At 41.9% G+C, this 13,739-nt stretch overlaps 1 protein-coding gene and 1 pseudogene across 2 annotated transcripts; both read right to left on the bottom strand.

Moving 5' to 3' along the window:
- Positions 1-9,670: 9,670 nt before the first annotated feature.
- Positions 9,671-11,587, bottom strand: LOC147441194 (uncharacterized). The gene is made up of 2 exons (XM_086483677.1): positions 10,465-11,587; positions 9,671-10,287 (listed from the first exon to the last, which is right to left on the bottom strand). The coding sequence occupies exon 1, from the start codon at positions 11,440-11,442 to the stop codon at positions 10,570-10,572; it is 873 nt and encodes a 290-aa protein (XP_086339803.1). The 5' UTR covers positions 11,443-11,587; the 3' UTR covers positions 9,671-10,287; positions 10,465-10,569.
- Positions 11,588-11,621: 34 nt separating this feature from the next.
- On the bottom strand, positions 11,622-12,326 carry LOC147441193 (calcium-dependent protein kinase 7-like; annotated as a pseudogene). Its single transcript, XR_015184359.1, has 2 exons — positions 11,775-12,326; positions 11,622-11,655 (listed from the first exon to the last, which is right to left on the bottom strand). The product of XR_015184359.1 is annotated as a calcium-dependent protein kinase 7-like (transcript).
- Positions 12,327-13,739: the final 1,413 nt, after the last annotated feature.

Below are 13,739 nucleotides of genomic sequence, written 5' to 3'. Positions count from 1 at the left end.
CAAGATATAGCATTTTTAAGCCTAGGGCCTCATGAGGTCAGAACCAAGCGAATAGAGGTCCCAGAGACCCCTAAAGCGCCCTTATTCGCTTGGTTTTGACTCTTTCATAGTCTTAAATAGTACCTATCAATCACTATCAAGTACAATCTGTTCGCATTTAAATTGTGAGTACTTCATAAAAAGGTGATTGATACTTGTGCCTCTATTCCGTGGCATTATTTTTGTATTTTGAAAACAACTCTTATGTGTTTTCTCTCATCGCACATCACATCACTCATTAAGATTCACAGACATGGAATTTTGTGTACACTTAAATTGGGCTCTCGAAAAGCATTTTGTACGAGCATGCATTTAAGTGATTGAGCAAACTTTTACGTATGTACTATGAGAAATAGAATTCATAAAAAAAACTTTTTCATTTTTCATAATTACCTCTCTCTATGCTGAGTTGGCGTTTCTTACAGGGCCCAAAATTGAGTCCAAGTTTCTCCTAATGGAAGATGGTATAAGTAGGGAAAATCTACTTGCGCATAAGGCAATTGGAAAGAAGAAATGAAGACATGGAGATTGTAAAAGCTTGGCTGAAGGACGCAAGACTAAAGAATAAAGATAGGTTTCATAAAATATTTAGGCTTCGACCAAAGTCGTCTATTGAAGACGGTGATTGGGTCTTAAAGTATGATAGTAGCCTTAACAACCAACACACCACACAAAGAAATGTTTCAAAGAGGTGGTTTGGGACACATATTGTCAAACATGTACATGAAATTGCTATACACCTTGAGCGAGCTCGATGGAACAGAGCTCAAAAATCCCATAGCAGGCAAAATAATCAAGATGTTCAAGAGGAGACATGATAATGATCCTTTTCATTCACAACAAAATGAAGATGAAAAACCTAATGACATTTCCATGGATGAGGATGAAGAAGCAAATGATCCTCTCCTAGACTTTGCATAATATGAAAATGACATTCAAATATTTGTGGATCTTAATGAAGATTAAACCTACATAACTAAAATGTTGGCACATGCTGGAGGATGTGATGGTTCAAAGGAGGTGGATGTTGTACTCTGCACATGTACAATGTGAAATAAAAGCATTCATCCCACTTTTGAAACCTTTTGATGCATATGAATAAAAGTAATCATGTACATAATGTGATATATATTGAAGCACTACTACGATCTCGCTATCATGTACATATCTATCTCGAGAGTTGTGACCGTGGCACCGTTGTGTGTTCTCCCTACTTGCTAAGATGCCTAATTTGGTTCTATGATGTACATATTCCAAGTGTTTCATGGTGGCACACTCGCCTTGGCTACAAAGATTGATGTGGGCAAAAATTGCCGAAAATAGCAGCTAATAGGCATCGTCATAATTGCATGCAAAGTCACCCAAAATGGAATTTGATGAAAAAATATGCATATATATTCTTTTTATGCTTATACAAGTGATCCCACAAATTTAGGGATTTTTCTGACTCCGTTTGGGATTTTTCACATAAAAAATGGTCCTTAAGTTGAGCTAAAAATGGCCTAGTTTTGGTCCAAACTGGAAAAATGACCCAAAAGGTGACACATCACGTGAAGAGAAGGCTAATTTTATGTGAAAACCCGTGCAATTTTGCACTATTGTGCAATTACTTTCATGGTTGCTCAATCTATGTGTAGTGGAGTCTTGTCTCTTTGCAATCTTGTATCTGAGCTGGTAAGGGAGTGAACTAGGGTTTTCCATTATCAAAATGGTATGTGGGATTCAATTTAGAATCTTTGAAAAATCAGAATTTGGTCACCGTGAAGGTGGAAGCTCGTGTATTACTTTCAACTGTTTGATGTTACGACTATGTAATTGGGGGCGAGGCTACATGATTCCATGAAAGAGGTTTGTGTTTTGATTGGGGTTTGTGCTTTTATGAGCATTGAGGTTTCATGGCTGAAACTTTAGTGTTTTCAATTGATATTTTTAAGTAAAATTGAATGTGATTTGTGATCTTTTCATCATAATCATGACTACGAAAAAAAGCAGATTCTAAGCACGATGGGAAAGAGGGTTTGTGACTTTTCTGTCACAAACGCTCCTAGTCTTTAAACCATAATTAGGAAGAGGGTTGGCGGTTCTCCATAAACACTTTTTGAAAAGTGTTTGTGATTCTCATCACAATCTCTCACAGCCATAGGTTTCGCACCTTCCCAGCTAAACTGCACACAACCCAAAAACGTACACAAGGTCGATGTCACCTGCTAAGACCCTTTCTCTGAAGAAGTGATAGTGCACCTCGATGTGCTTTTTCCTAGCATGAGACATTGGGCTTCGTGCCAATTGTACGATGTTAAGGTTGTCACAGTAGATGACAACCGATCTCTGTACCTGTCCTCGAAAGTCGTAAGGTAGGAAGCCTAACCATGCTACCTCACATGCCACCATTGTAGCACCCCTATACTCTGCCTTTGTACTCAAAAGAGAAATTGTAGGCTACTTCTTGATGCTCCATGTGATAGCATCACTCCCAAGTGAGAACATGAATCCGCTGGTAGACCTATAATTGTATGCACGACCAGCCCAATCCGCATCTGTGTACCCATAGAGTTGCAACTCCACATCAGCCCTATAAAAGAGTGCATAATCCAAAGTATCACTGACATAGCACAAAGTGCACCTCACCACATTCAAGTGTGGATTCTTGGGAGACTGCATAAAGTGACTCACCAATGCAAATGTGTAGCTTAAGTCTAAATGTGAGATAGTTAAGTAGATCAAGGTGCCCGCTATCTTCTTGTACATAGTAGCATTCTCAAGCACTCGATCTACATCATTTTGATATAAAGGCATTGCAATTGGCTTAAATCAGCCATACCATACTTTTTTTATATATCCAAAGCATATTGCCTTTGTGACAGCCATACGTATTAGGAAGAGGATGGAGTCTAGGAGGGCCTCTTTATTTGCCATGAGGTTGTGGAGGTTATTACCATTTAAACGAATTGATACATGCCATGTGTGCAAGAATGGTGTGTGTGTAAGACAGGTGTAAGAATGGTCAAAGGATGCACTTTTCCCCCAAAAAAGGGGGAGGACAAATTTATGATTTTTGGCCTTCCATAACTCCTACATATGATCTCCAATTTGAGCAGAGATTTCAGATCTAGAATCTACACGCCGAGCTCTTTCCATAGATATGTTACATGATAAACTTTTTTCCGCTAGACTTTAAATTTCATTTTGGGAGAAAAATTTGAATTCAAATAAACTAGCCGTTTTACCTGTTTGAATCCAAAAGTTGTCTTTGATTGCTTTCTTAATACTAAAGGTTTGACTCCCTTAAACTGCTAAATAAAGAGGCCCTCCTAGACTCCATTCTCTTCCTAATGACTCTCTTCTGTGCAAATAGTTTCAATGCCCAAGTAGTATCACAAGTCTCCTAAATCTTTCATCTCAAATTCCTGCATAAGTAGCCCCTGTATGCCCTCTACTTCAGTAAAATTATCTCCTCCAACTATCAAATCATCCACATATATGCATATCACCACAATTCCTGCCTCATTCTTGTGTACATACAATGAAAGATCAACATCAGACATTTCAAACCCGAATGAAATGAGGAATGTCATAATCCTCTCATACCAAGCTCTAGGTGCTTGCTTCAGCCCATACAATGCTTTCTTTAGCCTGCATACAAGGTCACATAACCTCATATTTGCGTAACCTTGTGGCTGCTCCATATATACGATTTCCTCCAAGTCTCCACTCAAAAATGCATTCTTTACATCCATTTGTTTCAACACCCATATTAATGCGACAACCACTGCAATAAACACACAAATGGTAGCCATCTTGGCTACGGGGATGAACGTCTCCTCGTAATCAATCCCATAAGTCTGTGCATAATCTTTGGCCATAAGCCCAGCCTTGTACCTACTCACACTCCCACCAACATTATTATTTATTTTTTAAACCCACTTACATCCAATTGCCTTCTTTCCCTTTGGTAATGGCACCAATTCCCATGTTCCATTTGCATCAAGTACATCCATCTTTCATCCATAGCTTGCCTCCATTTTTCATCTTTGACAGCATCCTCAAAACATGTGGGTTCTACCTCCTCTATAATCTTCTCCATAAATGCACAATGATGAGCCACATAATTATCATAAGTCAATCTCTGCACATGATTTCTTACTCTTTCCAACCTACGTGGTCCAGGATAACTTCCAGGTTCTTTGCTCCTTTCTTGCACCCAGAGTCTTTACAGAGGGTATGCCACACCGTCCTCATCTAAACTCAAAACCATTGCTATCACCATCATCATGACCGACACTCAAATTTGGCAGCTTAGGGGCATCATCAACTTTTTCCTTCCTTTTTTTAATACATTTGAAGAGTTAGCAGGATTCACTCTTTCATGCAGCCTATCACTCCACGGATTCTCGCCATGACCTACACTAGGTGACCCTTGCGGCCCACTCAAGACTTGTGACTGCACACTTGTATTTTTTGCAGCCACATCCTCTTTTACATCAGCCCCCAAATCATCTTTTACATCAACATACCAACTCGCCATTTCATAAAAAACAATGTCCTTACTCACCCTCACTTCACTCATGATAGAATTGTAACACTTGTACCCTTTTTGCTCAAGGGAATAGCCAATCAATACACATTTTTTTGCATTCAAATCAAGCTTACTTCTTAGCTCATCTGAAACATACACATAAGAAATACATCCAAACACCTTAAAATGTGATACATTTGGTTTCTCACCACAAAACTTCTCCTCGGGTGTCATATCATGCACTGTAGCAGTAGGGGTCATGTTCATAATGTACACAGTTGTAGCAACAGCCTCCCCCCAATAACAATGAGGCATATTCTTTCCATTCATCAGTGCTCTAACAACTTTTGCAATGTGCCTGTTCTTCCGTTGAGAAACACCATTTTGCTATGGAGTATACCTGCATGAAAATTGTCTCTGAATTCCATGCTTGTTTAGAAAAACTATTGAATCATTGGAGAAGTATTCTCCCCCTCTATTTAGCCTCATGTACTTTACATGTTTCTCAATCTGTTTTTCAGCCATAACCTTAAAACGCTGAAAGTGTATAAACACCTCACTTTTCTGCTTCATGAAGTAGACCCATACCTTCCTCATATGGTCATCAATGAAGCTCACATAATATCTACATCCACCCATGTATGTAGTATTTTTCAGACCCCAAACATCTGTATGCACTAAATCTAATGCATTCATGCTAGCTTATCATGAGGAAAAAAATCTTTTACCTGCTTTCCAAAGTGACAGGCTTCACATAATTTCTGCATTTAAGCAACTTTAAATGTTGGAAAACGTGTAACCATCTCTTTAGTTTGCATCATTTTCAGTCTTTACAAATTTGCATGACCAATACGCTTGTGCCAAATGTCAATATCTGCAACAACTCTTGCACTATGTGCAAACATGGCAGCATTTACCTCAGGCACATTTACATCCAAAGTAAACATTCTACCCACTTTCTTTCCTTCTGCAACCAGCCTTTCATTCTTCTTATATGCTCTTTGACAAATAGACCATCAGAGTCAAACCTGACATGCAAACCCTGCTCAACCATTTTCCCAACAGAAATCAATATTGGACACATGTAGTACATCAGCCAAGTACTTCACTTTACCATCTGTCATACACAATGACACATTTCCTGTATCCATAATGGGATGTGCAATATCATCTAGTTTCTACATAACCAAGACTTTGTAAAGTATGAATTTCCTTAAACCATTCACCATGATTGGTCATGTGATTTGATGCACCAAAATCCACAAATTAAACATTATCACTAGATTTTACCATATTTTTAGACATGGTATTCAGCATGTGTTGCACCACAAATAGCCTCTCAGGCTCATCTACATTTCTGTTGGTAGTTGCATAGTTGTTTTGCTGCCTTCTGTCTTGACAGTCATGTTCACAGTGACCATGTCTTCCACAACCCCAAGATACTGCATTTTTGTGTTGACCTGCATTATTGCGTTGCACATTTCCATAACCTCTTGAACTCCCCCTGCCTCGGACATTTCCACCACATGTGTGATGACCTTGATTGTTATTTTAATGTTGTGTTTGGTAGTTGCCTCTTCCACAGTCTACTCCATGAAATTTATCACGTCCTCTTCCTCTTCCTTTGTTGTTGAAAAGGACCTGTTCATAAATGTTTCTTTCGTGCATACACGAGTCTTCCTCAAGTTCCTCTTCTTCCACAATCAATAAGGACACCAAATTTGTAAACAAGGGAATGTTCTCTCAAAGATGGATACCAGTCTTGAGTTTCTTATACTCTGGACCTAAGCCTCGGAGACACACTTCTACACCATATTAGTGAATTTGGGAATTTTCCAATCCCTACTTTCAAAATGAGCTTAAGATTTGACCACATGGTCAAATCTTAGCCAAAGTTTTGAGAGCATGGCTTCAGAGAGCTTTTTAAGTACTACCTTGTGGAAGGAGTTGGCCTTAAAGAATAGTTTGAGATTTTTCCATATGGCTAAATCTTTAAAAAATTGGTGATTGCCAAATTGGCTCTAAAGGCTCAAACTCTCTAATATGGTGTTCTTCAACTTTGTCATCATCATCAACCGTAACACCAATTGATGCAAGTGACTCACATATGTTCTTTATCTTCAACAAATAGTCATTGATAGATATATTTTTCTTGTGCACTATATTCAGCTCAGTCTTCAATTGTAGCTTCCTTGCCTTTGTGTTGGTCACATCCAGCAGGGTGTCCCAAGCCTCCTTCGGAGTCTGAGCATCTTGTATATGTCCAACCATAGTGTCCTACTGTCTACACACTCACAGAAAGCCAATACACGACCTTATGAGCTCCTTAGTTCCAATTTCTAAACATCTTTATCTGCACAACACTTACACCTTCCTCTTGTAACGCTGGTGCTGTCTCATGCTCTCTATCAATGTAGTCCCAATAACGTTTACCCATAAGAAAATTGTTCATTCTAAAATTCCAAGCATGGAAATTATTCTTGTTCAGCTTCTCACTGACAATCTGGTTAAGTTCATCATGGTTGGACAACATGTTTCGAACCTTGCACCAAGTCTCTAAGCAGCCTACTGAAAATAGTCAGTTACCATCTGTAACCACAGTATGCGTATATACACTTGTTCCACACTCCTAAACAATTTCTTTGAACACTGCAACCAAATCGAAGCTTTCTGCATCTCCCAAATGTAGATCTACAGAATACTAAACCTTAGCGTTTCTGCATGTGAACGCACTTACACTCCAGATTGGGGGTCAAAACGCGTCGAAAATGAAAATTCGACTGCACAGTCTCTACAAAACCCTGAGACATACACTCTCCAAAAGGAAGCACCTCAATCAGAGATTGTTGGACGATGGCTAGCGGGAATCTCGAGACCGTTTCCTTTGCTTCTCCTACTTGCTCCTCAGACACAACTGGGCTTTGATACCGTGTGAATAGATAGACAAGGAGAGAGAGAGAGATCCTGAGCTCTTGCAAGCGTGCGTGCACACACACACACACACATGGAGGCAAAGAGAGTGTACTTCTTCTTCTTCACTAACTCAAGATAAGAGAAAATACAACATAAAATCAAAACTAGTACACCAATCCAGTGTAAACGGCTAGTGAGTGAGGTGAGTAGATAAGTGTGACATCACTCCGGTAGGTAATCAACTTGGTGTAGTACAAATGTAGTATCACTGGCAAAGATATGCGTATCCACCAGGTTGCTTCACACGTGAGAGATGTAAATGAAAAATTTCTTGTGTATCTAATCTAATATAGGGCTTTGTGCAAATAGGTGGGCTTGCATTTGAAGATTGTTTTCAAGTGCAATCACATGAGTAAGTATATGGCGGAGTCAAAGGACTCCATTCTACAATATGAGCACTCTCAGGAAGGTTGGTGTTCCTGCCTTTTCTATTTTTTTTCTCTTGAAAGAATATTTGCAACATGTCTTTGTTTGTATGCATCGACAAGTAGCCGTGAGCTGAGACATGCAAAGTAGGAGGGGGCGTTGACATGCAATAGGAGGAGAGTTACATCTCATAGTGGATAGATCTATGTGTGGTGGCCATGTAAGCTCGGAGCAAGGACGTTCGATCCTTACGGAACCTTTGCCAATACATGCAAAGGGTACCTTTGAAATAGAGTGAGGAGAGCTATATTCATGTATCACACATATATTTTACTTGAGGCTTCTGTCAATAATCTTTTATAAGTCTTTGATTTGATAACATCTTGTTGCTCCTAAATCATAAGCTCAGTGAGTTACAATTTTGTGTCAAAAGTGAGCAAAGGGAAGATGTAATAGAGTTGTAACAATGTAAATATGACATTTGTTTTCAGGAAGGGGAGAGAGAGAGAGAGAGAGAGAGAGAGAAGGGCGACGAGAAGAGGACACCATGGAAGCTTAGTTTTTAGAATGGTTTGTGAGTTTCACTGAAAAGACCCAAACCTCTCACACCATAGAAGGAAGTTCAAAAAGTAGACATTTGAAAAACAACATTCTTTCATTTATCGCATCGTTTTCAAAGTCTGAAAAGTAAGATTTTGCATGTTTTAGGTCGATTTTGCGTAATATAAAATAGAAAAAACTTGGGCTACTAGCCGCCAAAAATTTCCATTAAATACCAAATATAGCAGTTCAGACCAATTGACATACACTTTGAACCGTTCTCTACCAGATTGAAACCTCAAAAGCCCAAGTTGGAGGAGACAAAAATGCCATACTTTTGTATGCGTGTAAGAAGCACATTGGCCTGATTTGAATGGCTTTCGTAATTTGAGGGAGGGGGGGAGGAGGGATGTATTTTATAATTATCAATAAAAATGTCTAACATTATGTCGTCACATCTCATTGTTTGATGAAATGAATGAATTATGAGTTTTTTCCAAAAAGATTCACTCAATACTATTCTCTTCTAGTCGAGTTAGATGTGCGTAAAACGGTTACACCATAGATGAACACCACGATTTCTAAACAACAGGCACTCTCTTGTGTGAGATTTTGTCAAGAGCAATCACATGAGAAAGTAAAAGGCGGGGTCAAAGGACTCCAGTCTACAATATGAGCACTCTCAGGAAGGTAGGTGGTCCTTCCACCTGCCTTTTTTATTTCTTCTCTTAGGAGTGCAAAGTTGTGTGCACACATGTGCCTGCGATAGCACAAATAATATTTGTAGCATGTCTATGTTTGTATGCATCGAAAAGGGTACGGTACCAATAATTGCTTTCGATGTGGTAAACCTGAGAGAGTGAGGCACTTATTTTGGGGATGGAAAGAAGTTACAGACAGGTGGGCTTGGGTTACATAGTGGTGGAATGCATCATGGGGTATTGATTGCACTAAATTCACCTTGACCTTTGGATTATTCTCCACTACAGATGAAGCCATGCTATTTTGTCTGTCTTTGTTTAGGGGCAGGTTTATATAGTTTTTGTGGTATGCCAGAAATATGGGGATCGTGCATGTTCAAAACTACCGTTCCCACTTTAGTTCTCAACGTTGAAATGTTGGAGGACGTCTTTACTATAGTCGATAAGGCAAGATGTGATAAGAGCTGTAACATTTGTAAATATAACATTTGTTTTGAGAGAGAGAGAGAGAGAGAGAGAGAGAGAGATGGATGAGCCCGAGTAATTGGAGACAAATCAAAAATGCCATACTGGGAGTTACAATATTGTGTCAAAAAAGTGAGGCGCGAAGGGAAGATGTTGTCAGGAGTGGGAGGAGATTGCTAGCCAGGAGCCGATGGAGAAAGGTGTCGTACTGGGCTGATGCTTAATAATCCAGATGTGGTGGGGGGAACGCCGCCAGGGCGAGGCCTGACTGGAGGAAATGCCCCAAGGAGTCTTTTAACACCGGCACATGCAGATGATATAATCGATGGGCAAGGGCATCACATGCAGATGATTACTCATAAATTGCCAGGCAATATTATATCAGATAAGAAAAGCATGTATGTAGGTCAAATCCCTTGTACACATTGATCAAAAATTGCTCGCAATATATTGTACCTTGTGCCTTTTTATATAAAAGAGAAGTATAATTAGAGCAACCTTCAACAAGCTGCACTCTCAACAGTTTGCAATGTAATTGAATAATTAGATCAGTGAAGCAGTAACTAATGGACAGAGAAACACATCGGAAAGTCAGATTGAATATACACGGATTTATACCAGTTTTGGATCTTTCAATGGTCCTGCTACCAGTTTTGGATCTTTCAATGATCCTGCAGCATCAAAGACCTGCAAGTACAAGTCCAAAATTATCTGAGACGAGATGTCTTCAGTTGCGGAGTTACAAATAGACTCTCTACAGTACGTTTAACAGCCGGTATTCGCAGTATTGCTGCACCAATTAAATGTTGACAGCTTCAATATATTGTTTCTCTCAGCTATCTGTAATGCTATATTGGTGGTCACCTTCTGTAGGATGCACCGCCGACTTGATCAGCTGCATTTGGATCCCATGGATATTCCACATGTCCAACTCAAATAATATCTAATTAACTCCTAGTTCAGTTAATGTTAGCAGATGCAAGGAGGAGGCGCTCCATAGGTACAATTTCTGGTGGTGGGTATGTAGCCTGCTGACCCTTTTTGATGAGCCTCCACAACTCGCCAATGTTGCTGATGGCATGCAGCTGATGGCACTTCAACTCGTTGTCGCTTTACCCTCGTAAAGCTGGGAAACTCATCGTCCACCTCTTCATCCTTTTCAACGCTATTACTGTTTCCCGGCATACATGACATATTTCGCCCCGCTAGTGTGGCTGCTACTGCTGGTGTGAGGCCGCCAATAGGCATGCAGGCATTCATGGTGGAAGATGGACGTCCTACTGCTGGCCGCACAGCGCATGTATGACTATGGTTTGTAGTGTTGGAGACTACAGCTGGCTCTTTCTTTACCTTGGGTTGTGCAACTTCTGCCGATGCAGGTCGATGCTTAAATGTCCTCCCCGCGGTGTGCATATTTATTCCACTTGCATTTCGCATAGCACTCTTCTCAACAATATTGTGGTTTAGGGGACCAGGAATTACAGGTTCTTTCTTCGATGCCTTGGACTGCACAGCTACGTCAGCTTGAGCTGATACAGGACAGCCAGCAGTGTGAATTTTTCTGCCAGCGTTTGGAGTAGGGCTCTTCTCGACGACATGGTCCAGGGTATCAGCAGCACTAGACTTCCGGCCACAGTTCGAGACGTTGAGGACAACCCAGGGATGATGCAAGACTTGCTGGAGGGTGATGCGATGTTGGGGGTCCTTGCAAAGCATGCCTCTGAGGAGGTCCTGAGCTGAGGCAACAAGGATGGACCCATCCAGAGAGAGCTTGTTGGAGAGGATGGCAGCATGGATGTCTTCGTCGGAGGCATCGTGAGCAAGGTGCTGGATGAAGGGCATGGTGTCAGTGAAGCATGAGGTAGAGGAGGACCCCGAGGCTCCAAATATCTACACGATGGTCGTAGCGTCCTTGAATGAGCTATGGCGCACGGAAGGTCGAGGTTCCAACATAGGGGTCATCAAGCCTCTGCCAAGGATGCTCCACCCTCGCAGCATGCCCAAAGTCTGCCAGCAACACCTCATGAAGCTCTAATGAAATTAGTCCTGGTGCACCTGCAGCAGCTAGTTTAGTACTAATTATAAAATTACTCTGCAAACTAGAATTCAGGTATTGTTGTGCACTTATACTCTGCATTTCCATTTTGGAGGTGGCTGCTCTGGCCTCGACATACCTGCGAAAAAGCACATTCCCAGCCTTAATGTCGCGGTGGACGATGCCCCGAGCATGGCACAAGGTGAGGGCTCGGGCCAGGCTCGCCACAACGTGGGCAGCCTCCCTTTCATGGAGGATCGGGCATGCGTCGAGTCTGCCGAGGAGGTCACCCGCGTCGCAGAAGGGGGTAAATAAGTGGACGCACCCGTCATCGCCCTCGACCTTGGTGATGAGCGGCAGGATGCCAGGCAAGCCGCGAAGGTGGTGAAAAAGCTCTGCCTCCCGCCGCAAGTTGGCGTTCTCAACTGCTTCCTTGGGCCTCATCTTATTAAGCTTCCTCTTTTCAGACTTCTTCGGCAAGGATGATGACGATGCGAGGAGGAGTTTGTGCTGACGCTCACGATGGGAGGCCAGCACCTTGCAAGCGAAGAGATTGCCAGAAGCAGGGTCCCGGCAGAGTAAAACCAAGCCCCCAACCGAGCTGCTTCACGGTCTCCAGCCCCAAGTCCTTCTTCACCATCTCGCAGCAGGCCCGCCCCTCTGCATACTACACATCACCAGATGTGCCCATGGCAAGTTATGCGTCGAACTTGGCGTCTGCTAGCCTCTGCTTTCTGCTTCGAATATGGGAGAGCTCTCTTTGAAGAAATGCCGGCGAAACGAGGGTTTGTGTAGCCTTAATTGTAGGGGGCCAGGGGCCGCGTCGAAAAACATAACGGCTGTTAAAATTGTTAGCTCTCCACAGATGTTTGGAAATTCGAAGCTAACGGTAAATATGAGAGGGCCGTCTTGAACTCATGACGTCCCCCCTAGAACTACGTCCACTTGCCATTATCGACGAACCAGTCCATGATCTACGTGCACCCTCATTTTTGCCTCCACACTTGATCCCATTTGACGATGCCTGTGTGATCCACACCCTAACCTCTATGGATCTGAGGCAAAGGCATTCCGCTTGCCTACAATGTCTACTAGTACGGCCGGCCGCCTTCAGCGGCCTCTCTCTCTCCCCCTCTCTCCCTCTTTATCGCGTGCAAAGGGGCTTGTTTTTGTTTTGGACTTTAGCCTTCAGGTCGCAGATTGCGACACGTGTAAAGGGCTCCCCCTTCCGCCATATTATGTTAGTAGATTTCCCTGAAGCTCATTAAAAAACTAAATTCTAAGCTTTCAAAAGTATATAACAATACTTGCAATATATCTCACCAAAGCCTCAATTGCAAGACATGATGTCTTTTCGGAAGGGCCTAACATTCCTTGATGTACAATCATGTAAGCAATTCGTTTGCCCATGTCAACCTTTGGCACAAGACCACCTGCCTTTAAACAAAAACATAGACGACTACATCCGGACTTGGGAACTCTTTACTTTGTACGTACACTATGATGCTAGTGGTGGAGGAGAAGGGGAAAAGGCACACCATGCTACAAGAGTAAGACCTTAGCGCTAAGTCCCATTTGGTGTTTGTGGGGGCATGGGGAGAAGCAGGAATCCGTTCATGAAAGTCCCAAAAATTACTCTAGGACTCTGAAAGTGCTTTAATGGGTCCATTAGCATGACGAAGAAGCAAGGTATCAAGCTATGATCGTGGATATGCTTCCTTCTCCTCACTCGTTAGGTCGATTTTCTCAATAAAAAAGGGTAGTTCTACAATAGTGTTCTCCTTATTTTCTCTTATCCCTATTTTCAAATGGAGGTGTGATCTTTTTTCATCTTCCCCCCTACCTTCCCTACTCATGCGGGTTCGACCTGCTCTAGCTTATATGAGCACATTATTGCTCTAACAAAGAAAAACCTTTACTATGGTTGGGTTCAAATGGCACGGCTACAAAGAAAGAAAGAGGATCGTTCAGCTAGAGCGGAAAAGGAAAGATTGGATGAAAAAGCAGAACACCTCTCTGGAACCACATCAAGCCTTAGTGACACCCCCCCCCCCCCCCCCCCCCGGCAATGGCGTTTGTCCGTCTTCTGGCCAGCATGAAAAGT

Source organism: Adiantum capillus-veneris, chromosome 15 (genome assembly GCF_014529385.1).
Source record: "Adiantum capillus-veneris isolate H3 chromosome 15, ASM1452938v2, whole genome shotgun sequence".
Lineage (NCBI taxonomy): Eukaryota > Viridiplantae > Streptophyta > Polypodiopsida > Polypodiales > Pteridaceae > Adiantum > Adiantum capillus-veneris.
The sequence above is the reverse complement of the archived record's forward strand: the minus strand, read 5'-3'. Positions and strand labels throughout refer to the sequence as shown.